This window comes from Ambystoma mexicanum, chromosome 1p (genome assembly GCF_040938575.1).
Source record: "Ambystoma mexicanum isolate Mex_15411 chromosome 1p, UKY_AmexF1_1, whole genome shotgun sequence".
Taxonomy (NCBI): Eukaryota; Metazoa; Chordata; class Amphibia; order Caudata; family Ambystomatidae; genus Ambystoma; species Ambystoma mexicanum.
In genome coordinates, this window is record NC_090921.1 from 392,137,364 (window position 1) to 392,164,486 (window position 27,123).

General features: G+C 44.8%; 1 protein-coding gene across 3 annotated transcripts in view; it reads left to right on the forward strand.

The window, feature by feature from the left end:
* Nucleotides 1–27,123, forward strand: part of LOC138570930 (SURP and G-patch domain-containing protein 2-like) — a 906,804-nt gene that overhangs the window by 282,504 nt on the left and 597,177 nt on the right. For 2 of the 3 annotated variants that reach the window (XM_069649158.1, XM_069649157.1), the window contains exons 2-3: nucleotides 5,101–5,201; nucleotides 6,396–8,003. In XM_069649158.1, coding sequence (XP_069505259.1) covers nucleotides 5,108–5,201; nucleotides 6,396–8,003 — 1,702 coding nt within the window. In that variant the 5' untranslated portion in view covers nucleotides 5,101–5,107. The remainder of the gene's footprint in view (nucleotides 1–5,100; nucleotides 5,202–6,395; nucleotides 8,004–27,123) is intronic. The other variant, XM_069649159.1, reaches the window with a different exon arrangement.

Here is a 27,123-nt window from a genome sequence, read left to right on the forward strand (position 1 = left end):
GGCTTCCGGTTGTTGCTTTCTAGGGTCTCCTATCCACGTTGTTCTGCATGCTCTTGCACATATCTCTACACTATCCCTGTTTTTAGCTTAGTGCATGATAAAGCATGCATGCACTGGTTACTATGGGGAATTCTGTATTGGTTGCCTCGTTTGTCTCCTCTTCATAGTATAATTGGTGGATTTTGGGGTAATTGAGGATTTGCTGGATTGGTTAAGTGCTGTGAAGACTTTTGTCTTGTTCAAGGGGACCGACAAGGTGGAGACTTGTGTGACCCGGGTGCTTCCCAGAGCCAGTAGACCATGGCAGTATAAGGAGGGTCCTGAATAGCCCCTTCTTGGTCCCCACCACATGGCAGGGACAGTCGCAGTACTGCTCCTCAAACCACTTGTGGGTGGGTTAGACCTTTCCCACTGCCCTGGTAGGACATCCGAACCATGACTGCTTTGCACCTACCCAAACCCTTTTGGAAGTCCTGGAGAGTAACCTTAGAACAACCTCTCTCCAAATGAGGAAGCCCCAGGCAGTCACTGAGCAGAGACAAATTCATAATGTGAGCAAAGGAGGCTTTCCCTTTAAGGGAGAGGTTTATCCTGCACTTGTCACTAACGAAGAGTGTGTTAATACTTTTGCCACCTCCCTCTGCACATTAAAGAATTCTCCTATGACCGTTCACACAACCTGTTTTGAACTCTGCAAACTTGCGGCTAAAATGTTGCGTGCTCAGGAATTCCAGAACACTGAGTATTCAGCGCTGGAAGAAGAGTTGCAGCCTCATAGTTTTATGGCAAAGGATTCTGCTGCCGGGTTAAAAGATGAATAATTCTCAGCATGGCCACTGAGTCTAAATATTCTGCAAGCTCGCCCTATGTGTTTTCTGCCAGTAAAACACCTGCTGGAAACGCCAAATAGCTCAGTGCTGCACATGCAGGGCTCTGAAGGGTCAGCAGAGATGTAGTCAAATCCAAGGTGTCAGATAATCCAATTGTAGATCATGAACCTTAAACATCAAGCAGTACACATAGAAAAGACAGCCAATCACACCCTCAAAAAATTACCAACCATGGGTGCAGACACCCGTAATTGACCCACACAGGGGGGAAACGAGAATTCCAATAATTCCTCTAAAGCAGCCTTCAAGGCCATCTCCACAGACTACGAAACTGTCATCATTAAGGCCAAAACTGCATCCTTCAATACCACAATTGAAACTACAAAATCCGGGACGATCTTTAAAGAGTTGGAAACCCCTTCCTCACCTCCTCCTACCCTCCCGAAGGAGATTGTTAGATTTTCATATCGTGGCGATAAAAGACTTTTACCGACACAATGTTTGGAAGCGCGAACGAATGGAGCACTCCAACTTTATCTACTAGAATACACAAGATTCAGTGATTATCGTCGCCACAATATGAAAATCTAACAAGACAAATGACGACTGCTCGCCTCCCCCCAATTTGGGCTACATTATACCAATGGAAAGGCACAACTGAATATAAATTGCCGGGGGATGACAATCTAACACAGAAGGACAGACGAGAGAAATATTACTGAGATTACCTCTCCAGGCTCCCTTACATCTTAAGCATTAAGATACCCCCTCAAACAGAGGTCCGAATAGATTTATTCAGAAGCCAACATCGGACTATAAAAAGGATAACTTCCCGATATACACAGGAACATACCTTTTTTAAAGACCCACTCGCCCTGACAAGACTAGCTGCAGCAAAGAACACTCAAGTTCGACATTAAAACACGAACACCAAGATTTACCAACTCAAGAGATATGCATTGATAGCATGCTCTAATGTTGATGGAAAACTGCTGTTGTTGTTATTTTTCTAGAATATCTCCAGAGACCGTGACACCACTCCTGATGAAAGTTCCTTGATAATGCTTTGAGAACTGAAACATGTAGAGTTCTTCCATCTAGATTAAGCACTAGATTGACGAATATAGCTACCTGAAGTAGGGTTGTATAAACAGTGCAAGATAGCAATCGCTCCCTGCGCTGTCAATAGAATCAATTACCTGACAATCAGATTGAGGCCACTAAAGGGCTCTAATAACAAAGTTTCACGACTACATTGTCTGTGTGTTGTTTAACATAAATTGAATTGTGTATAATTGTTTTATGTAAAGTGAAAGGGATTGGCCCTTAGCTTTTTTTTTAAGCAAATGTGTTTTTCTACTCAAAATGTACTATTAAAAATGATTTCATAATGAATTTTACAGCACTAATTTAATGCATATTGACTGTAAACTGTTGATTATAGCTAACTAACTCCGTTGTCTAACATAAAATTCAATCCACCATGCTCGATGAGCATCCCGTCCCCCCAATACTCACACAAGCCAATCCCCTATGTTTGACTTTAAGGATATGAGTGAACCTGAGGTCACTGCCCTCCTGAAATCCATCAAACCTTCCAACTGTAAAGGAGATGTCTGCCCGGCCCAGTTTATCAAAGACTGTGCCCCTTCCCTCAACCCATTTATCACTGCCTTCATCAACTGCTCCTTCCAGTCTGAATATTATGTCCCCACGGGACTCAAGGAAGCGTGGGTATGTCTGCTCCTTAAAAACCCCTCCCTTGAACCATTATTGCCAGGGAGCTACAGGCCTATTACTAATGTACCCTTTCTTTTAAAAATCCTGGACAAAGCAGCCTACCTGCAAGTCCAGAAATTCCTTGAGGATAACCATCTTCTTGGTTTGCGGCAGTTAGGATACCAGCCATGGCACTGAATCTGCCCTGCTGGACCTCAAAAACCAAATGGACGACCTTAGGGACGCAGGCGAACCTGCGCTCCTTCTCCTGAATCTCTGCTGCCTTTGATCTGGTGGGTCGCAAGACCCTGTGCCTCTCTACTGCAGCTAATGTCTCCCTGAGGGCCTGTGCATGGATAACTTTGTTCCTACAGCAAAGAGCTAAGAAGGTCTTCTTCGATTCATCATGTGCTAACCCTAGTCTCATCAAACGTGGGGTCCCACAGAGCTCATGCATAGCTCCCATACTCTATAATCTCTTCACAAGGCCTGTGTTCAAAATTCTGAAAGCCTTGGGCAACTCGTACACCAACTATGCAGATGACACCCAGGTGCTCATCCCCCTCTCAGGTGATTATCTGGCAGACCAGAACACCCTCAACGCCATCTACTCAACTATTCAATCTTGGATGGCAGAAAACTGGCTATGTCACCACAGCGGTAACACCGAACTTCTGTTAATTGGATCTCCGTCCACCTTGGGCAAATTGGACAAACAATACAGTTCCTTCATTGTTGCCAACATCCCCATTGCCATTTCCCAATCCGTTAAGACTTTGGGCGTGTACCTAGATCCGAGCCTGACGATGAATAGGCAGGTTAATGCCATAACATCCTCCTCAGCCTACCACTCTAAACTTATTAATGCAGCTAGACCCTTCCTATCCCAACAAAACTGCCTCAACATTGACAGGGCAATAATTGGGTCTAGACTGGACTATTGTAATGTCATCTTTGTTGGGACCTCTCGCAAGAATCTTGCCAACACCAACTAGTGCAAAACAACGCCCTTAAGGCTGCAAGTGGCATCTCACGAAGGGACCACATCTCGGACGTCAGGAGGCAGGTCCACTGGCTCCCAGTCAAGGAAAGGATTGTATTCAAAATCATTGCCCTGATGCATAAATGCGTCCATGACATATATATATATAGTACTGAGATGTTGTTGTTTGGCTGCATTCTTGTAACCCTGAATTAAGCCTTTTTACTCTCCCTCGCAGCACCTCGATGCCTGCGGGCTGTAGTGCGCTCTACAAATACAATAAATAAATGAAAAAACGTTGCGCTTCCTTCAGTGTGGGTCGTAGCAAACTTATAGGAGGCTTATATTTGGAGAAGGCTGGAGACTTGACAGCCGTGGAAGAAGCAGAAGCAGAGCCTGGAGGTGCAGAGGAGAGTGGAGTAGTGACAGGATTCTAGAGGAGCAGGAGGCGGTTAAAGCAAAGATGGTTAAGAAGGCGATTACATCGGAATGGACCGGAAAAGGTGGTGGGATTCGAAGGTCAAAGAAGATGTGCTAATATCAAAAGATAAGATTGGATAGGAGAAGGTGGTAACCAGAATGGGGGTAACGGGTGAGGGAAATAGAAGAGGTGGTAGCATCAGAAAAAGGATGGTGGTAGCAGGAGAAGAAACAATCAGGCCAGGACCGATGAAGTCAAGAGAAGGGTCTAGGAGCCCGGGGCTAGTGGGAGGTAGTAAGTCCTCAAGAAAAAGGAGGTGGCTGCATCAGAGAGTGGTAGAGACATGGATGAGGTAACATCAAGGGAAGAGATGGACTGAGAAGAGGCAGGAGAGAGAACACCATGTGGAGGAGGAGCCCATGGTAATAAAAGGTTTTGTAGAGGAGACCCTGGCGAGGGGGGGGGATAACATAAGAATGGGCGGTTGGGGGGCAAACGAAGATTGAGATGGAAACATAAGGCAGCAAAGAAAGCAATCTGGAGGAGAGATATAGTTGGCACCTAATTAGTCGGAGCAGCATGTTGTAGCAGGCCCTTTTGGCCCAAGGTTGGACCACATGGTGGGAAGAGGTACGTGCTTGGGCATAGGGGGTTTGTAAGTTAAGAGAGGTGGACAGAGAAAGACCAGAAGCAAGTTACCTAAAGATCCCTCTTTCGCTTTTCCTCGCTACAATACTGAGTCCTGGTGTACGGACCTTGAGAGGCTGCATCTAGGTCAGACCAAGTCGAAGTATTTGAACCCCTGTAATAGCCTGCCATGCCATTCAGGGGTTTGATAACCACTGTGAACTGAGACATTTGGTTGTAGGGCCAAAAGGGCCTAATAAGATGCCCCGGAAGAGGTGTTAGAAAAGAGACTTAATCATATGAAGGAGAAAACCATCTTGAAATCGATCTAACCTGGTAACATAATCCTTAATAAAAGATCATGAACATTGACATCCACTCTTGCCATCCTCCTTGATCCAAGGTTGGACCCATTGATGGTGAAATCAGTCCACAGAATAAAAAGCATACAGTGAAGTAAAAATATTAGCAGCATGATGTAAAGCTTAAAATGAAATGTTTTTTTCTTCTTTTTTTGGCAGATGAAAAATGGACTACATCCCAGATGACATTTTCAAAGATCTGATGCTTGATGTGTTCGGAACATATGATGGACACATAATCACTCCTTCAAACTTGCAAGGTATCTTACTTTACATCCATTGTGACCAGCCAGAGCCGGCATTGAGCTGGTTAAATATTACTCGCCCAACAATGATACAAATATAAAAAGGAACTTGGTGCTTCCAGGCCTGCTGTTTCTCCCAGTCTCTCCCCCCCTGTCTCGCTCTTCTCCCTATCTGCTCTTCCTTCCCAGCCTCACCCAGGCCTGGCATCTCCCATCTATGGCTGAATGGGAGATGCAACATTTGCAAGATTCTTGGCTGGCGAGACATCTTGGGAACGGATTATGGCTGACAAGCCCTGGAGAGTGGAAACTGAGTGGCAGGTTCTTGGAGAGAGGGTTTAGGAGGCAATTAGGGGTGACTGTGGTGAAAGGGTAGCATGCATCTAGCAGTGGTAAGCACGTAGGGGATCCCATCCATGCCAAGCATACGTCACAATGACATTGCATGTTGATGGTAAACCTTAACTTCTTAAACTCATTTGGCTATACTATTCTTTGTCATATGACTCTACATTCCTCAATGTTTAGCTGGGTAGGTTAGTGGCCCTGCATTGCATGGATGTTGAACAGTGGCAAATGAGTTGTTTTGAAGCAGGGTGCCTCTTACACAGTAGCAATTAAAATAATGATGATGACAACACGATGAAATGATTGTTCCTCTGAAACCTAATAGCCTCAAATGTATTTTTGAAATAATACGCTTTAGTTCACCTATTTAATTTCTTTATTAGTATAGACTTTTGCTTGTGTCACATGAGCTAACATCATTAAACATTTGAAAGTGTGTGCTTAATGTCATTGGGCTTGTCGCCTGCTTTTAATTTTGAGAGGGGATGTACTGTGATGACGATGCAAAGGTTTGTAGCTTTTTTCTTTTATCTGGTACTGGTCTCGGCAGAATAAATGTATTGTCTGTTATTAGAGAGATCATCATAATATTCACATTTATATAGTGCTACGATCCCTCGGGCATCTGAGCGCTGCTTATTATTACCCACGTTGTGTGGTGCTCATATTTTGTTAGCTTATGCACTGAGTGGCCTGCAGTGAGATTTTGATGCACTTTAGTGCAGTAATCTTTTAACCTCTTGCCCTCCACCTCCACAAGTAAAGCCCTCCCTGATGAGGATATATACCTCCTTTTTGTGTAGCTTGCTTCTCCTTGTGTTTTGCACTCTCAAGCCTTGTCTTGTATTTTTATTTGACCAGCAGGTATACCAGAACCATTGTCCCAAAGCCACATAGATCGGGAACAGCATGGATCTGATGGCTTCTCACCTGTAAGGAAATCTGATACTCCAGAGAAGGATTCTATCCTTGGTGTTCCTGCTGAGAGTGATAAACAAGCATCTCACAGTGGATCAGTATCATTGAGCTTGGATTCCAGAAGAGAACATGTCTTGCAAGGGCATCTCAAGTGTCAACAACCTGACAGTCCCCCAAAGAGAAATGAAAAATCCTCCAACAGCTTCTTGGGGCTTTCACACTTTGATTTCAGTAAAGAAAGGTCTTCAATTAAGCATGCAGACCATCTCCGTTCTGCATGCCCACCTGTAAATAAGGCTCACAGTTCTGACAGCCGCACAGAGTCATCAAAAAACTCCAGAAATGTTACATCATTGATCAAGCATGTTGACCGTCGACGATCTCGCAGCCCTGTCAAGGGTAAGGTGCAAGCACCAGACAGCCTCCCAGTGTCACCAAGCTCGGATATTAGAAAGGAAACCTCTTCACTAAAGCATGCTGACCGTCGAAGATCTAGTAGCCCTTCAGAGAGTAAAGGAAAATCCTCCAGAAGTCGTTCAGAGTTAAAGCGTGGGGATGACAAAAAAGACAATATTCTTTCTGGCCATTCTGACCACAGGCAATCTAGCAGTCCTGCAGAGAGTAAGAAAACGGGTTCTACCAGACACACAGAGACCACAAGCAATCGGGAGAACCACACTGAAGAGCATCCCACTCGATCTGAGCAGAAAAGTGGACCTCTTGAGGGCAATTTGAGGAAGGAAGTGGCAGCTATAGCACATAAAATAGAGGCGCAGATCATGCAGGCAGCGACAGACAGTCTCTTCCAGAAACTTAAAGACAAGATGGAGGACCCAAATTTCCTCACCTTCTGCGGAGAGCAGTTGATCAAGTGGGCAGACTTGACTAGAGAACGCACGTTCATAAGTGACTCAGCTCGTGGTAGATTGGACACCGAAACATTCCAAAGTCTGATCACTGCGTTCAAATGCCCAGCTACACCAGAGCAGCATAAATACTGCTTTTCAAAAGTTGGAGAGGACTTGATTCATCCTACTTTCCAGAGCCCGACCTTGGACACAGAATTATTTTCAATGTGGAGCCAGAGCAGCAACAGTGAGGCCAGGACGATGTTTCTGAACAAGATTTACCCACTTGATAAGGATTTGGAAAAGATCCAGCACCTTATTATGAGAGCCACACTCCCTTTGTTTTTGGTCTGCAATTCGTTTGAAGTGAGTAGCAGCATCATCCCCGCATGGCAAAGGCCTAATCTCCTGACAGCTGTTTTAATGTGTCGCCATTCCCTGGTGCTGTTTGGACAGATTTTTTCTTTGATTTCATCTTTGAGGCAGGAAAAGGTGCTGGGGGCTCTCAACTTACACGGCAAGCCTCCCCAACCTTCGCGCTTCCCAAACTTAGACAATTCATGTTTGTTTGGACAGAAGTACATGGCCATACTTCACTCGTTCATGAAAAAAGGGCAGCTGGTCACTGCTGGCAGTGGGACCACCGCAAAAAGAAAAGCAGAGCACATTCCCCAGGATAACCCGAAAGGCCTCATTGAACATGGTGAGTAAAGGCAGCTGTCTATTGAATTAAAGCCTTTTATACTTGGCAATGACTAAAGAAGTGTTGACAAAGCCAATAGGTGTGGTTTCTTCAAATTCGAAAGATTTCATGTGATGAGCACAAAGGTGTTTTTTGTTTGTGTCATTTTTTAAGGCTCTGTCGGAAAAGGAGTCCTGTGTTTGTGAAAGGGCCCTTACTGTGAAATGTTGTCTATTTGTACTGTTCTGTGTTGCAATTTCTTGAAAGTGTTGGTCCAGTGACATGCTGTTCAGTGTTTCTTTGCAAAAGGCATATGCACAGCATTTTTCTTAAAAGCCTGTATAGGGCATGATCCAATTTTAGGGATTTGTACATAAAAGGTATGGAGTTATGGAAATATTCCTAATTCCAACAAACATGGTATCCCACACCTCCATCCACCAGAACCTTGTCCTCTTCCTTACGGAAACTGAGCACGCCACACCTTAAAGCACTATTTTTAAACCTGCTTGAGTTGTACTCTGCGAACCAGTGAAGAACAAGTACCAATGTCTTTCCTGGTGAGCTATTTGGGCTATGTTGTCATGCTAGCTAAAGTTCTGGTGGACTTCTTATACATATTGTGATTTGCCAAGAGAGAATGATGACCGCCTAACCCGCACAACGCTACAACTATGAAACATGTCTACGAGTATTCATCAGGCAGTGATCCAAAGAGACTTTAAAGAGCATTTATTTTGTTGGGAATCTAGAGGCCCTAAAACAACTATACTTCTTACAATTGCTTTACATTACATTTAAACCACTTAGGAAGAGATCGTGACTGGAGGAGGCCTTTGTGGGATGGATAGAAGTACCAGCCTCATAGGAAAAGAGATTCCAATTTAGTTTAACTTCTGTTATTTGATTTTCCTTCTCCAACTCATTTGAAACACTTGTTTCCTGAAACTCTTGATACACTTACAACCCAAACCGTGATTTGTCTGTTAATATTACTTCTAGATGAGAAACATTGTCATTTTCTGATTTAACCTCCACAGACATTCTGGAATGAGCTAACCTCCAAAGCCATTCAGGGATGAGCTAAAACATTTTCCAATCAACTGAGAAGACAGTTTCAGTCTTTTGCGGTGTTAAGAAGGTTTTTCCACAGCTCATTGCTGAGCGGTGTGTGTGTAGGGTCATATCCTGAATGGAGTAACCACATGTCCATAAAGTTAGAAAAATCTCTTTTGTTGGGTAGTGTGATGGAGCAGTCCGGCTTCCCACTTGGGAGAGAATAGGCTGACAACAAAGTACAGTTAGTCCCACACACGTAAACAGCAAAATACACTTTGCTTAATATACTGTAAAAATGTCAATACATTTATTAGTATTGCATAAGTATGAAAACGCTGTCAAATATATACTTTAGTATACACCAACAATGCAAGTATAAAAGAAAAATACGGTAAATCGATATGGCATTGGACCAACTTCACTCTATGATGCACAGTTTAAGAGACTAACCTACTAGTCCTAGTAGAGAAGAACGTATAAAAACATAAACAAAAGCAGGCCAAAGCCAACTGAAACCTACAATAACCATAGTACTGCAATAATGGGTTTACGTGGGTTACACTTTCTTGGAAACTAGTAAACTGAATGCAACTAGTGGGTACTTTTAACACGGTTACTTTTTATAATACAAGGTCAACTGCATTGACTTATTATATACAAATCACCTTCCTTGGAAAATTGCAGTTCTTGATCTACAACCTCCCGTACGATGAATCTGATGGAGTCATCCCTGATTCCCCAGTGGTAACCTCCTCCGATTTTGCCAGTGGACAGCCGCCGCTACCTGATCCTGGCAATATGAGGGACGATCACATGGGAGGAGACGGCCTCCGGGGAGATGATAGGACTTCATCTGGAGAGATATGGTATTTCTCATCTTTCCTTGAGAAGGATCCCCCTTGTCTGAAATTCCCATGGGTTATTGTCATGTTTCCACCACCGTTCCCATGAAGAGCAGGGAAACCCCTGTGATTAGGTCTGTGGAACAACCTTGCCTTTCTGGTGGAATTACCTTTTTCAATTCCATTTATCGACCCATTAAAAAGGACTTGCCATCTCAACCTTTTTTTGCTCAACCAAAATCCCTAAGTCGATCATTGGACTTCTATTCCCAGAGTTCATCAAGTACTGAGACGAGGAAGGAGAGATCGAGCAATGTGGAATATAACAGTCTCAGAACCTAGTGAGCGTGCTAGTGTTCCTGGACACACACCTGTTCCTGGGAAATGTAAGCAGCTCAAACTGCGAACGAAGCATAGCCGCTGTGGCGACTGGACAGAGAATGTTTTGTCTCCACGGAGTAGAGAATACACAAAACCAGAATTGGTATGGTGGAGCAAATCGTTACACCACCGAAAGAATAATAAACTGCTAAACTGTGGTATGCTGCGGGAACCAAGAAAAAGCTGGTGTAAAGCAGACCACGAGCGAGAAGAGGAAGATATCCCTTTACCGGCTGACCGCGGGGGAAGAAACCAATGCAGCCAGAGACCAGTGAGTCCTGAGAGCAACAGGGACACCGCAGCCTTTCGGCATACACAGCGAATTAAAATAATTGAAGGTTACTTACATAAGGAAAAGCAGGATTTTAGACATAATGAGGAAAGGGTGTTTGAATCAAAAAGTAAACCCTTTTCTAATATGTAAATGTACAATGTGCCGATATGAAGCCAGCAAAACGAAGATACTATATCGGAAGGATACATTATTAAATATTGTATGTAAAAAAATTTGGAACGGACAGACTCAAAAGTAGAAGTCCTGACAGGGGCATATGCCATGTAATGACAAGTGGGTGGAAAGCCAAAGACTTACCAGGCTATCTCATGTGTAAAAAGCAGAAGACCTGGCAGGAGAAGAGTACAACAGGCAATTGGAAGTCTGTAACACAAGTGCTGGCAGGGGAGTATACCAGGCACTGTAGAAGATTGTGATAGGAGAAGTTAAACAGTTGTTGTGCTTGGCCAATAAAGGCCCAAAGAACTGTTTTCAAGAAACAAAAAGATTGTGAGAGTAAAGAGGAATAAACGGTAAGGCAACTACCCTCTGGAGTTAAGAACTTCAGCCTTGAAGAAACTTTGGTTTGAGTAATTTTTCCTTTATGGACACTTTTCCAAACCAGCAAAGGTTAAAGACATTTCCCATTTTTCACCTTAACGTTTCGTTTTAGTGTGAGGGTCAGAATAGATGTTTGGACACTGTACAGTTGTTTTGCTTTGACACCTTGACGCAGTTCCTTAATTTTGATTTTAGGTAGGGAAAATCCTCTTGGTGCAGGGCCTTTTCCCATCCCCATTTCTTTTAATAAAAGTCTTTAACCCATACTATGACTGTCTTCTGTCCGACTCTCATTTCTGACTCCTCACACATCCCCTTTGCTGACCAAGGGAAAATGTCACTGTTCATGTAAGCAACGTAGACATTTGAAGAGGTTCTGAAAGTTCTCCCACAGGAAGCAATGGCGCCAAATACTATTGTTCAGCCACGGTTCTGGGGAAAAGAAGGGCAAGTTCTCCTTTTACCCAACAGGTGCAACATAAGTCATCCTGCTCCATGGGACTTTAAAATGGGCACCCACAAAGTATTCCATCCCAGGGTTCGGGAACCCATATAATATAAGTTCCCCAGCAAACATTCTAATTCAGGAGAACACCCTCAATAAAAGGGGTTGTGGACGGTATGAAGACTTGCACCCCTACAAAGAGAAAGAAAGCTATGTAAAATACAGCTCACATCCTCGCACATTAGTGAATAAAACAATCGGATCCCTATCAGAATTAATATTAAACAATGTTACCAAACATGTATTGAAACATTTATGAAAGGAATGCAGTCAAAAAAAGATAACTTGCTGCTTGTAAACTCATAACGTCAATAAAATCATAGTGTACCTCATAACCATACATACACAGTGTACTGTATTAAAGTATATGGAAATGCTGACAAATCATAACATATATTAAGACCAACAGTAAAATGTTTTACTGCTCCACGTATAAATTGCATCCAGAGTATGGTCCCCCTGTCGGCAAGGAAAAAAGATATGAAGAAAATAGTGTATTTATTTATTTTAAATTTGTATAAAATGCTGCATTCCCTTAGGCCTCAGAGTGCACAAATGAACACAGACAAACATACAATGGAGGAATCCGTAGGAGAAACCAGGAATCGGCAGGAGGGGTTGAACAATAAGGTTTTTAAATCCTTCTTGAATTTAACCAGAGAGGTGGAGGATCTAAGAGGAACAGGGGTACCATCCCCTCCAAGGGAGCCTGAATGGCAAAACATGACCCCCTGAATTTCTTCAATTTGAACCGGGCTTGATGCAAGACATTTTTGTTGTTAGAGCAAAGTACTCCAGATGAGTGTTGGAGGGAAATCCTATCCCTGAGCTACTTGGGGGCAGCAGAATTCAGACACTTAAAAGTCAAAGCAAGATTCTTGTGTTTAATTCTTTGTTTTACAGGCAGCCAATGGAGTTCCCTCTGAAATTCAGACACATTGTCCGTTCTAGCTAATCCGTAAACTGCCCTCACGGCACTATTTTGAGAAGATTGCAGGCGGGTCAGGTTTGCTTGAATTGTACCAGTAAGCAGGCTATTACAGTATGCAGTCAGGATTTGACTAGAACAGTAGCCAGGAGGGATCTGTTTTTCAAAATAAGGAAGGGTCTAATCTGATGAAGAAGCCTAACATAGACACAAGAGTGGATTTTGTAAACCTGATGTTTCATGGACGGAGAACGACGCCCAGCGTTTTGAACTTAGAACTGACCGGAATCACCTCACTCGCAAGGGGGAACTGAGCGTAGTTTGGGCCAATGGACTTTAGCCGAGCACCGTAGGCAATTACGAGCAACTCAGTTTTGTTATTCAATGCAAGGGCATTATGAGCCATCCAGGATTGTAATTAAGCTATAAATGTAGTCAATTGTCCTGGCATCGTCAGTATAACAACCAGTCAGCTCAATGAGCACCTGGGTGTCGTCCGCCTAGTTAGCCCATGCGACACCCAGGGCGTCTAGCATATCCAGGAATGGTTTGATGAAACTTTTAAAGAGGCAAGGCGACAGGCAAGAGCCCTCTGGCACTCTGCACGATTGACTAACTGGAAGGGCTTCAGCCTTACTCATAGCAACCCTAGATGACCTAGGACCCATAAAGGAGGAGATCCATGAGGCGGCTTTCTCTGAACAGTTAGCGATGCTGACCATCCTCTTCCGGAGTAGGCGGTGATCAATGAGATCAAACGCCACAGAGAGGTCGTGCAGCATCAGAAGTGCTAGGTGACCCTTATCAATGTTGGAGATAATGGATTTAGGTCCAACATCACTGTTTCACTGCCATGTTGGGCTCTGAAGCCGGAATGACTCACGGCCAAGATCTCATTAGCCTCTATAAAACTTTGCAATTGCAAGTAAGCCACGCTATTGATAATCTTTAACAAAAATGGAACATTAGTTATGGGCCGGTAATTCTCTTCAACAGCTGGGTCTAGCGTGGTCTTCAGAAAAAGGCTTGGATTACGCCATTGCTGAAGAACAGCTGGAACGGTGTCCTCCCTAAAGGGGCTGTTAACCAGTTTGGTAATCCAAGGGATGAGTACATCAAGGGAACCCTTAAGGAGGGTTGTAGGACATGAGTCACTGGCACATGGTGTAGACTTAAGATTTAAGATGAAATGATATGGCATTTATAACGCGCCTATACACAAGTGTTTCAAGGCGCGTTATCCAACACCTATAATAAAATGTAGGTGTGACACCAGGAAAAGTATTTTGAGGAGGAATATTAATGGAGCTAGAAATATCCTTAAGGGCGATGTGAGCCAGCTGGGAAGCTATTTTAGAACTATGGTGAGCACTTTTATCAAGAAATTCATCTTAAACCGATTGACACCAACTAAAGTCATTACTTTACAATTCTTTAAGAATTGTAAATAGTTCACTAGAGGATGATTTAGCTTTCTCGACGCAGGATTTGAAATTATTAGCCTTTGCTTCAAGAATAGTTTTTTGTAGTAGTGGGACGCCTTCTTTTATAGGTACCTAGGGTACTGGAGCAAGGATGTTTTCGCCATTCGCCTTCTGGTGCTCTTATGACTTTTCTCAGCTCAATAATGGTATCATCAAACCAGGATTTCTTAAGGGTTTCTATTTTTGTAATCAGAATTTTTTCCGGGGCCAGGGCATCGACAGACATCTGAAGAGCATTAACCAGATGAAGAGTTAAGTTGAAGGGATCATTAAGCTTTGGAATAGTGCCCAAGTTAGACGCAATATTGTTAGGAAAAATCCTGTGGAGCAATATATTGAATTTTTCTATAATTCACTTCAATGCAAGGTTTGATGCTAGTTTTAGGAGGAGCTGAGGGTAGTCCAATTTTTAAGGTGATCAAGGAGTGATCCGACCAAGGACAATCCTGCACAAGAAGGGTTACAGACAGGTACATTTTGGGCTAATCTCCAGTCCAGTGCGTGTCTGCCACAGTGAGTTTGTTGGTCACCAAGTTGAGGCAACCAAGCTGCCTTGAGTGATGATAGGAGAGAACAAGCTCTTGAGCCGTTGGGACCGTCAGCCCATAAGTTAAAATCTTCTGGGGGAAGGCCAAAAAGGGAATTTTGTCGTGGCAAACGCTGCAGCGAATCATTTTTCTTTTGTTCCCAGAGTAGATGCTAGAGTTGCCCTTAGCAGAAGGATAGCCAAAAGACTAAAAGAGAACACTAGACTGATGTATTGTCTGCCTATACTCTATATCCAGCTCACTCTACATATGGTGAAAACTTGGAAGAAACTTGTCCGGGGGCAGGGTAGAGGCGGAGGTGAGAGATGACACCTGTACTGACCCTGTAGGTTAGGCTCCCATTCTACGTCTACGTCCTAACCAAGTCATCCCGCTACCATGCTTGAACAGGGTAGATACCCAGGGGTGGGGGAAGCAGGGGGTTAGCATAGATTCTAAGAGTTGAGAAACAACTGACAAGGCTCCTGGCCCATCAACTAAAAACCCAAAGTATGACAACAAAATGGGGGTGCTATGGGACGCCAGGGGCAAAAGTTAACACTGGGAGGAGCACAGACTGTAGCTGTTTAGATACTTTTATGAAATACTCCACAACTGAGGGGGGAGCAGAGACATTACTGGAGAAATGCTATTGCCCATGTTGACATGTGCTGAATAAGAACTTGAGAGACCAATTTCGATGGAGAAAGTTATGAGGGCGATTGGGGCACAGATGCTGGGAAAATCCCCAAGCCCCGATAACTATTATTTCTTTCTTTTATAAAAAACAAATTTCAAAGAGTGCTCCTGCAACCTCTAGTTGACCTCTTCAATGGAATGAAGGTTACCTCTGCAGTAGAGTCTTGATTCTATTAAACACACAGAGGAAAGCATTATGCTTCCATTTCTTTTTTTTCCACTCTTCCAGCAGATTTAAATCTTCATACATCTTTTGTTTTTTAACTTCAAAAACAGAAAAACACTCAAAACATCACATCCCATGAACCCCAGTGTCTCTGGTTGTCCCAGATTTTGTCCCTGATTCCTATTAGCCACTTTGTGCGCAGGTCCTTTCATCATCGTTGATGCCTCCAACTGACATCTGTTGCCAACACACTCCAAACCGAAGAAACTAAAATGCTGGTCCAGGCTGCGCATGATCTGAAAACTCTCCAACCAGGGGTTACCTCACGGCCAACACTGGACATTACGACTACAACACATTGCCATCCCAGCCTTCAGATTCTTAGTCCGTCTTCTGATCATCACCTGCCAGAGAAGATACGCGTTAGGGAGGATAATAAGATGCAATGTAGCATCAATAACAGACATCCATTATTTCAGAAACAGCCACTCGTCCCTTGTGCCACTGAGTTGGATAATACTTTCCTCCATGTCTTTAATAAAATCAAGACTCTCTGCGCTACAGCAGGGGTAATCTTCATACTATGTCAAGACCAGAGTCGAGCATTATGCTTGTTCAAAGCGGTTCACCACTGCCGCCTCCACACGTGCTATCAAGCTTCAGGTAAAAGGCCCTAAAACGCGGTGAGTGTCACGCTGCAGGCGCAGAGTAACGCAAAGCGCGTTTCTCTGCTCGGGCGTGGTTTATATAGCCTCCAGGTATCCCTAGGTTGAACCACACCCAAAAAACTAGACCGCATAGCTCCGTTCATGGAAAGGAGCTATGTTGGGGCATCCATATTGCACAAAATGCATTACCAAGTCCAGTTTCCAAGTCTTTCCTCTGAACATGTATGAGCCTGGCGCCACAGGCACTGGGACTGATTCCAAGTGGGTCTCAGATGAGATGGGGGAGGCCTTTGAGGCCCATATGGAGGATCGCAGCCTGGCTCCAGTGTTTTGCCTAAGAGGGTTAGGGACACGGATCATGACAGCACTCTTCCCCCCCCCCCCCCACCTCCACCCCCCAAGGCCCCTCTCATGGTAGTTCTTCTGCCTGGCCCTGGATTGGTTGGATGGTTTTGATGGAACCTTTTTAGCAAATGAGGCGCATGGATAAACTCGCAAAGTTCTCATGTTCTGTCTTGCTGGCCATACCCTTTCCAGTCCACTAAATAGTATAGTTTAGATCTGACCTACTTTGAGTCCAGAATGTCATTGACCTCAAATTCTGGTTTGCCATTGATCACCACTGGTTTTGGTGGTGGTGTAACATGGGTTCCAGGTTGAACAGGTTTCAGGAGAGATACGTGATACACAGGATGAATTTGTTTGCTGGATGGTAATTCTAGTTTAACTGCTACTGGATTTATCACAGATGTGATGGTAAAAAGACCTAGGTATCGTGGGTGGAACGTCCGGGTTCCTTTTATAGGCACATAGTTAGACGCCAACCAGACTTCGTCTCCAACCTGGTAATTGGGAGCCTTCCCATGATGCTGGCCAGCAAATTTCTTTTGACAGTTCTTACCTTGAAGTAAATGTTCGACTGCCCTTTTAAAGGTTTGAGAAATGGTCATGTTTAAGGTTTTAATTGCTAGCATTTCCAGGGTAGTAGGGACATCTAGTTCAGAAGTGCGTGGATGCCTGCCGTATATGGTATAAAAGGGAGTCTGCCCAGTACTGGTGTGTAGAGAATTATTATAGGCATATTCAGCTATCCATAACAAGTCCGTCCAACTCTCTTCTACTTGATGTAGCATACAGCGTAGGTACTGCTCGAGCTTTTGGTTCATTCTCTCCGTTTGGGGATGGTGACTGGTAGATAATCGGATGTCGATTTGGGCCACCGAACAACACTTCCTCCAGAAGTTGGACTCGAATTGAGTACCTCGATCTGAGATCAGTACCGAAGGAAACCCATGGAGCCGTACGATGCGTTCGAGAAACACTTTCGCCAAACGAGATGCGTTTTGGAGACCATTAAAAGGAATGAAGTGTGCCATTTTTGAAAATAGGTCCACAACCACTAGAATGGTGTTAAATCCTTGACTGACTGGTAAATCGGTTATTAAAATAGAGGGATAGCGTATGCCAGGGCCCTGGTGGAATTTCCATTGGTTGAAGGAGTCCAGCTGGTTTTTTCTTCGATGATTTATTTTGCGCACACATGCCACAGGATAGGATGAATTGGATAATGTCCTTACGCCACCTGGGCCACCAGTAGCTTCGTTTTACCTTGGCTAGAGTCTTTGCAATTCCAGGATGGCCTTCGATTAAGGAGTCGTGATAGCCGGACATGACTTGTTCATGTAATTCTTTATTCAGCAGGAATAAACTGTTCCTGAAATAGGGTAGTTGGTTTTTAATTGTGTGATGTTCTCCTTGTGTACTCCACTCTTGTAATCGCTCAGGACTCATCAAGCGTTGGATTTCCTCATGTAGCTCACTCTGAGTCATGGTTGCTATAATGCTCAGGAGTTTGTCACTTGGAATAATGGCTTTTGGATCGGGGGTCTTGTATACCTGTTCATCAATACCCATACGGGAAAGGGCATCAGCCTTTCCGTTTTGGGCTCCCGGTCGAAACGTGATCACGTAATCATATTGAGCCAAGAAAGGGGCCCAGCGTAGTTGCTGTGAAGCTTGAGCCTTTGCTGTTTTTAGGTATTGTAGATTTTGATGGTCAGTGTTTACGGTGATTGTGTGCCTGGCACCTTGGAGTTGATATCGCCAGGCCTTAAAAGCTGCCTTGATGGCTAGGAGTTCTTTGTCCGTGATAGCGTAATTGAGCTCCGGTGGTGTGAATTCACGCAACCTGAAGGCTACAGGGTGTAATTGATCAGTTTCTGGGTCCTTTTGTGAGAGAACAGCTCCCATTATCATACTTGAGGCGTCCGTTTCCACCACGTACGGGAGGTCTGGGCAAGGATGACGTAGAATCGGGGCGGAAGTGAACCTTGCCTTGAGTTCCCGGAAGGCCTTCTCTGCTTCTTCTGTCCATAGGAACTTCTTATTGCATTTTCTTAACAATGCTGTGATTGGATGCACTATTTGCGAAAACCCTGGGATGAATCGGTGGTAGAAGTTTGCGAAACACAACATGCTCTAGATTACCTTGAATGAATTTGGCGATGGCCAATTTAGGATAGCATCTACCTTGTGCACATCCATTCCAATTCCTTTTGGGGTGAGGACGAAACCGAGGAACTCTACTTCCGAGACATGAAATTATCATTTTTAGAGTTTGGCATAAAGCTGATGTTGGCGGAGTTTTGCCAGAACAGATTGAACATGCTTGACGTGGTCCTGTTTTGAGGTGGAATATACCAGGATATCGTCAATATAAACTAGGGCACAGACGTTGATTAATTCCCTTAAGACAACGTTCATGAAGTACTGGAATGCAGCGGGAGCGTTGCAAAGGCCAAAGGGCATTACCTGATATTCATTCGGGCCATATTTGGTACGAAAGACGGTTTTCTATTTGTCACCCTTTTTCACTCGAACAAGATGGTACGCTCCTCTAAGGTCCAATTTTGTGTAGATTTGGGCGTCTTTAACTTGATCTAACAGTTCTGGAATGAGGGGTAGAGATTTTTTACAGTGATTGGTTTAATGCGCAATAGTCGATGCAAGTCCTCAAAACCCCTTCCTCCTTTGGCACCAAGAATAGAGGAGACACTGCTGGTGACTTCGAGGGGCGGATGAAACCTTTTGCCAGGTATTGATCTAAGTAGGACTTTAAATGCTGGTTTTCTGGTTCTGTGAGTGCGTAGGTTCGCCCACAAGGGATCTGTGTGCCAGGTATCTGGTCGATCTGGCAATCATATGGTCTGTGCGGCGGTAAGGTATTAGCTTGTTCTTTCTGAAATACATCTTGAAAGTCCTGGTATTCACTTGGTAGGGTACCGTTACCCCCAGAGTTATTGCTGCTGTTCCATGAGCAGAAGTACTAGTATCAGTCGACTGTTTTCCTTGATGGTAAAGTGTGAGCAGAACTTTCGGAAAAGGCCAACTCTTTTGCACGCCAATCTATTTGAGGATTGTGAGCTACCAACCACGGCATTCCTAAAATCAAACGAAACTGGGGCGCCTTGATGAGGTTGAAAGTGATAGATTCCCGGTGTCCATCCTGGCCCAGAAGGGTTAACACTGCAGTGCATTGGGATACTGGACCGGAAGCTATTTCCGTACCATCAACCGTGGTGACTGTGTCAGTGGTTGATTTACGCCTTAAAGGAAGCTCCATCTTTGCTGCGAGATCTTGGTCCATATAGTTTCCAACTGCTCCACTGTCTGTTTGCTTTTATGGCATGCATCCGAGATGGTTGCTGGTGGTTGATCAAGATCACTGACAATGCAAAATGGGAGGTCTGTAGTTCACTTTCTTCGCTCGACAAGCAGACCCCTACACTTCCTTGTCTGTGGCCCCTACGGTTCTCCTTGGTGGTTTCACTGGTCGCTCCTTAAGGAAATGGCCTGATTTTCCGCAGTACAAACAAAGCTGATGTTGCCTTCTCTTGTCCCTTTCAGCCTTAGTCAAGAGGGCCCTTACCCCTCTGATCTGCATTGGTTCCCCTGAGCTTTCTATTGCTCGTGGGACATTGTCCTTTGATCGTACATACATAGGGCGAGTGTCCAGTCTGATTCGATCTGCTCTTTGGTCTTGCAACCTATGATCTAGTTGAACAACAAGGTTAATGAACTCTGCACAGTTTTTCGATGGGTCCACTACTTGAGCAAGAACATCTTTTAGCTCCCCCCCGTAGCCCCCGATGAAATAACGTGGTTCTCTTCTCCTCAGGCCATCCTGCTTCGACCATAAGCCTATCGAAGGTTGCTACGTATGTTAATAAGTCTTGGTTTCCTTGACGAAGGGAGAAAAGTTTGTTGTCTAATGCCTGTCCATGGGTACGATGAGCGAAAGAGTTTCTCCATCTCCTGCTGAAAACCCCTGAAGTTGTGTAGCATAGGATCATCTTGACTAACAAAGGGTACAGGCCAGTCTGCAGCACTGCCACTCAGATAAACTAGCACAAAAGCAACCCGTAATTGGCTGTTTGGAAAGGCCCCAGGCCTACAAAGAAAATGAAGACGGCATTGGTTCATAAATGTTGCATACTTCTTGGGATCTCCCGTGAATCGTTCAGGTGGGGCCAAAGGAACTGCCCAGGAAGGGTTATCTGTACAGGATTGGCTGATGGTACTGGCATTGATGAAACGTTACCGGGCAATGGTGCATGTCCCGCCTGTGACTGGAGAAGGGAGAAGTTGCCGGCTCAAGTCGTCAGTGCGTTCTTTAGCGACTATCAACTCTCTCCTCAGGGTATTAGTCTCCTGCCTGGCTTAATGTACCTCAGCATGTAACTGCCCCAGCTTTTGGGCTAACTGGTCGGTTTCTGACATTTCCATGACGTCCAGGTGGATTATGGTATAAAGGCTTTGCGTTCTGTAACGCTCACCTGATATCCATGGGGACGCCACTCAGCCTGATTGGACCACTCAAGATCTCAAACCCTTCCCTTGGAATCTGTTCGACCGAGGACTGGGTCTAAAATACAGGAGTTTCGGATTTTAACTTTACTGTCTCTAGTTGCTTAACCCCCACCTCCCTTGAGGACCAAACCTTCCCTTATGTCCTCTCCTCACTTTGTTTTCTTGTATTGTGTGCTGTCCGTCCTGCTTCTCGGTGCAGGGGTGCGTTGTTTGATGTGGGCGCGGCGCAACCTAGTTGCTTCACTGGTGCGGGCCCAATGAGTCTGGACTTGCTGTAACTCCAGTCCGACCAGGTAGGTTTGTTGATTTTGGTGAACTGTCCTTTTCTTTTCTCTTGCCCCTAATAATGCCTCCTCTTCTCCCTTTAAGTGCTGGACGGGGTCATGGATGGTGTCGTGCTGCTTGGGTGGGACGAGCATGAAGCGGTGAGTGAAAGCGCAACACTGTTCGCCTTTTTCTTGTGCTGACCTGTGTCTCTTTTTCCCTTGCAGGGCGCTGCCATGTCCCAGTATGGCTGCCGGCTGACGGAATAAGTAGTGGTGAGTAAAGCGTAATGCGTGGCGCCTTCTTGTCTTTTATGTGCTTATCTGTGTTGTTTTTTCTCCTTTGTAGGTCGATGGTGTGCTCCGGAACTGAAGTGACCATGAGCGCCTCAAGTCCAGGTAAGCGTGTGATTATTCTTGCTGTTTTTGGGGGAATCGGAATATGAGAACGCTTACTAATGTCTCTTCCCTTCGTTTTTTTCTTCTCAGGATGCAGCGTTCTGAAATGGAGATGGTGCCGCCGAGATACTGTCCACTGGACTGTAGGAACGATGGATGGAAGCAGGATTCTCCTCAAGGTAAGTGTTGTGCTAATGTTGTTCTTGTTCTTTCAGGTACGCGGTATGCAGAGGAAAGGCGAAGATCTCAGGAGACCGATCCGAACGCGGTGAGTGTCACGCTGCAGGTGCAGAGTAACGCAAATCGTGCTAGACCGCATAGCTCAGTTCATGGAACTGAGCTCTGTGGGGGCATCCATATTGCACACAAGGCATTACCAAGTCCAGTTTCCAAGTCTTTCCTTTGAACATGTATGAGCCTGGCACCACAGGCGCCAGGACTGACGCCAAGTGGGTCTCAGATGAGATGGGGGAGGCCTTTAAGGCCCATATGGAGGATTGTGGCCTGGCTTCAGTGATTTGCCTAAGAGGGTAAGGGGCAGGGATCATGACACTAGGGGACACCAGATGGCTGCAATCCGAATGAACACGTCTGTGGAGCATCCAGTCGCTCGAATCGTGCCAGAGTTCCAATCCGCCACCTAGTTCTGCATGCCTGGGAGGTACTCCCCTGTAACGGCTATCTTCCGCCTGAGGCAGTAATGCCCGAAGTCCTTTGTTGGCTCTACTAGCATCAGTGAACGAGTGGCCCCCAGATGGTTGATGTACCGGACCGCAGAGATGATGTCCATCCTGAGCAGAATGCAACACTACTGTCCTTGCTGAAGGCTTTTATCGCAAGCAGTTCTAAGCAATTGTTGTGGAGGGACAGCTCCTCCTGCGACCACCTGCCGCCCGTCTCCAGATGGCTGTCAGACTCTATGCAATCTCCAGGACATTTCCGAAGATGGCCCATTCTTTCCATGCTTCCATGTTCAGAAGCCACCATTCTAGTTCCAGCCTCCCCTCCTGATCCAGGGGTATCATCTGATGGTATCCTATGCCGTCTTGCAGATGGCAGATTTTCAGTTTCTGAAGAGCTCTGTAATGCAGGGAACATGGAAAGCAGTCACGGACGGAGGCTGCCAAAAGACTGACAATTCTCACCAGTGCCCAAAGAGATATCATAGACTTAGATAGTGGTTAATAACCAGTCTGACTTTCACTTTCTTCCTGTGTACCAGAAACATGTTGCTTATGAAGGTAGGCAGTACCTCATCGCTGCGTTCTATAGCGCCTTTGCTTGCTAGCTGTGTTGGCTCCCTTTCTAAGAGATTGTATTCTTTGCGCGCCTGGGTAAACTGCTTCGCCTGGTCCACTGCACTGGCAGTGCCATGAACCCCAGACGAAAACTTGATAATGTTTGGAGCAGCTATGCGTTGCTTGAAAGCATTTGCCAATTTGTTAAGCATAAGTGTCCTGCCCCCTTCTGGGGGTAGGTAAATGCGCTCCTCACCTGCTTGTGTTCCTGGGTGATAGTAGTAACCGTCCCCAGTCGCTGCGTCCTCGTGCTGGGAGGAAGGCATCTAGTTGCCGGGACTCCCAATAGTGTGCTCTTGGATTCTGAGGCCTTCTCTGTGAATGGAAACGACCTGACGCACAACCTCTGCTGCGACCGGTCCCGGCAAAAACTCTTGATGCGAAAATCTTTTTGATGGATGTTTGTGCTTTTTCAAGGGCCGTATACGTGCCCATGAATCTTCCCATACCTTTTGCAAATGCTTTGCCAATTAGAAGCCCCTGAGCGGCTTCGCCTGCTTCGTAGGACGCCAGGTCTCCCAGCTTTGAATCTATTTTCAATGGCAGTCCTCTTCTTCGGTCAGACGAAAGAGCGCAATTCGTGTTCCCTAGGAGGCGCACAGCCCTCTGTCCCCCGTTGGCTAGGGTGTCTGGATCCACTGGCTCGCCGGTATCCTTTGCCCTTTCCGCTAAGTTCATGATCTTAGCTATGGGACCCACCATGTCCAAAACATTTCCTGGCAGCCCTCCCAAGCCCTATCCATGCCTCTTCTAAGATCTCTGGAGGCTTTTGATATGAACATGATCATTTTCGGATTTAACACCACCGTTTTACACCACTTTTCCTGGCAATTCTGGTCTGGGGCACTCAGACGGCTTTCACAATCTCACTTCTTTCTCAGTCGGGTTGTGTAGCCTTTGGGTCATATATGCTGCCACTCTTGGTGACAGCAGCCAGTCGTTCGATCTCGGATGCACTATAATCTGTGGGGTACATTTACCAGCCCAGCAGTACTTCCCCCCTACTTCCCCTACATCACCAAAATGCATTTCAGCAGTTGCAAGAAGGGCTGTGCCCGGCTCTGTTGAGCACTTCTTCCCTTGCATCAAAACTGTGTCCAGCAGTTACCAACAATAATGGATGCGCTGGCTTTGTTGAGCACATATGGGGTGAGATGAAAGGAAGAAGACCCTGAGAATTGCTGCAGTTATTTTCTTCATGTGCACCAAAAAGAAGAATTCAAAAGCAGCCTGGTGCAGCGCTGCTATGCTATGCTGAAAGCTCAAGATTTCTGATGCTATTTCCATCTTTTCAACATTACACAGTTTGGTTGCTGATAAGACGCATTCATGCCCATCTATCTTCAGGTTATACACCAGAAAAGGAGGGCAGTCCACCCTGAAAGGCATTAAGCGTCAAGTAAAGTCTGTGAAATAGCAGAGAAATTTACTCCAGGCCGCAAGCGTTTTACTTTTGCAACAAAATAACACAGGCAAACTCTTCACAAGAGGCTCTCTCTCCCTTTGCTTATGTCGGTTTCAAAGAACCCTTTTCTTGAACAGATTCCTGTGTATAAGAAATTGACCAGAGCTATGGATATGTGCAGAATGAAGATGCAAGGAAAATCGCATTTGTAAATGACTAAGGAAAGTAAAATGAACCCGTGTTACTTTGCTTTGCAAAAACAATGAAAGGACAGTTTTAAAGCTAAAATGTGAGATCATCCCAATATTCACACAGAAACAGCAATATTTGTGTGGCACTGCGGTGGTTTAAGTGTATATTCTGCTTATTTACTAAAGACTTGGTTTCTGTGAAAGAAAGTAAGAAAGAAAAAATAAATGTGTGTTTGAAAAAAGCAGAATAAAAGGGCATGAGCAGGAAACTCAAAGGCACTAAACCTTCCTGAGACAGGAATCTTCCTCGCAAACTGTGAATGGGCCAAGGTGTGGGAATTTACGACCACGTCAGACTTCCTGTAATATTTCCAGCCAGGAACAATGGATCAGGGGAACTGGCCTTGTCACAGTCAAGTGTGAATTTCTTGTGACACCTCTCTTCAGCTGCATCTGCCAGAATGAAAGGTTGCTATGGTAGCTGTGCTGCCCAGAGCTGACACAGTGGGTGTAGGATGACTAGCGAAATCTTGAGGATCGCCCTCCAGTGACAGATTCCATCCATTTGATTTAAAGGACTTTTCATATCAAAGTATTTATTTCAGTAACCTAAAGAAACGGTAATGTGAAATTATGACCGTTTAAAAGTAATTTTTGCGGCAGCAAAAGAACACATTGTAGGGTTTTCTGACATGTGGTGGATGCAAACGCCAGTAAAATGTAATTTCTGGGGAAACCGTACATGGTACAGTTTTGCAACTTAATGAAAATATGCCCAGTGATAATACGTACATATGCAGACAATTGTAGAATTTTAGGTGACATGTTTTCCATGGAAATGGTGAAAGATTGCCAGAATGACTTAACAGCATCGCAGCACCTTGGCATTTGGACAGAAATGTCCCTTGTGAAATATGGAATCTGCCTATCTAATTTTCCTGATGATGACATTTTTAAATGTAAGTTTTTTGCTCCATAACTGATTTTGGCAAAAGTAACTTTGGTAGAACAAAGCACATTGTAAAAACACACAATAAAACTGAGTCACTTCCTTCAGTAAGCTTACAGGGAGGCGGCAACATCCACCGGCTGACCTATCCGATTGTTAGAGGTGGGTCTAGCTTAGTTCTGCCCACATAGAAAACAATCCTCTTTCATCCGGTCTATATAAGGTGGAGACATACAGACAGTCAGGACATTCAAAAATCCAAGATTCAAGAAAATCCAGCACTCATAAATCAACATCCAGGCATTCCACATTCACCCTGCAAGATTTCAGGTTCCAGTGCCAGGGTTAGCTGATAGCAGATCCAGGCAGAACCTCTTACCCAGGCAGAACAACTGATGCAGAATTAAAACCCTACAAAATCCCAATAATTCAGGGAGATCCCAGCTGATGCACCCTGCTGTCTACGGTGACCAGAATCTGGTTGCCGCGCTGTGTCCCTAGAGGAGAGCCCAGCTGTTGCCCAAGTGACCAGATCTTTGTCCCAAAGCCCGACTGGCATTCCAAACTATTGCATTCAAGTACTTGTAAGTATTTCCCTTCCCCAGTAACCAAAAACTGCATCCCTTGCTTTTTTACCTGGTATTATGTCCAATCCCATAGAAATCCTATAAATACCCTAGCAAATTCCTTACAATGGTCAGAATCCTCTGTGTGTCCTGTGTCCTTGGGAAAATCTGGTTAATTTCCATGTGTTAGCGCCATTCTTTCCAAATTATTTCAGTCTGCTATATAAGCCCTTAGTACTATTTGAAATAAATAAATGAATTCCCATATAAAGAAACAAGGCGTGAAGGGGTTAAAATTACAAATTAACCTTTGTTGCGGGCAGCGTTCATCTTTTCTAGCCACTAAAATATAGTCTCAGTAAAACTTTTTAAAACCGATGTGTTCCCGCCGTCCCCTTTCCAGGTGCCGGTTTGGGATCTGAATTTGGTTTTCAAATTCCTGATGGGTGCTCCGTTTGAACCTTTTGCATTCTTGTCCTTTGAGATTGTCTTTCAAGACGGTGTTCTTGGTTGAGGTTACTTCCGCTCGCAGAGTGAGTGAATTGCAGGCAGTTTCATCTAAGCCACCCTTTACTGTGTTCCACAAGGATAGGGTTGTACCTAGGGTATGTCCTTCCTTTCTACCTAAGGTAGTGTCTAAATTTCATTTGTATTGTATTGTATTTTATTTATTAGGTTTATATAGCGCTTTACGCCAAAGCGCTGCACATTTTAACAACGGGGTACATTTAACGATAACAAATTAGCAGTAACAGTAGAAGCAAATAACAATTTTGAATTTTGAATCTGACCAACAAAACAGTATGTAGAGCAGTTAGGGAGAGGGGGAGGGGAGAGTAGTGGAGTAGTTTAGGGAGGGATGGGTAGGAGGAGGAGAAGGGGAACGGGAGGAGAGAAGGGGGTGTGGAAGGAGTGGAAGGGGGTGTGGAGGGAGGTGATTAAGGGGAAGAGGGAGAGAAAAGCCAGAACGCCATTTAAGCCAAAAAGTAGTTATTCCGTCTTTCTATCCTCCTCCTCATCCTGGTAAGAAAGACTAGCGACTCCATAGATTGGACCCTAGGAGAGCTCTGAGCTTTTATATCTTTAGGTTGTCCAGGGTCACAGTGG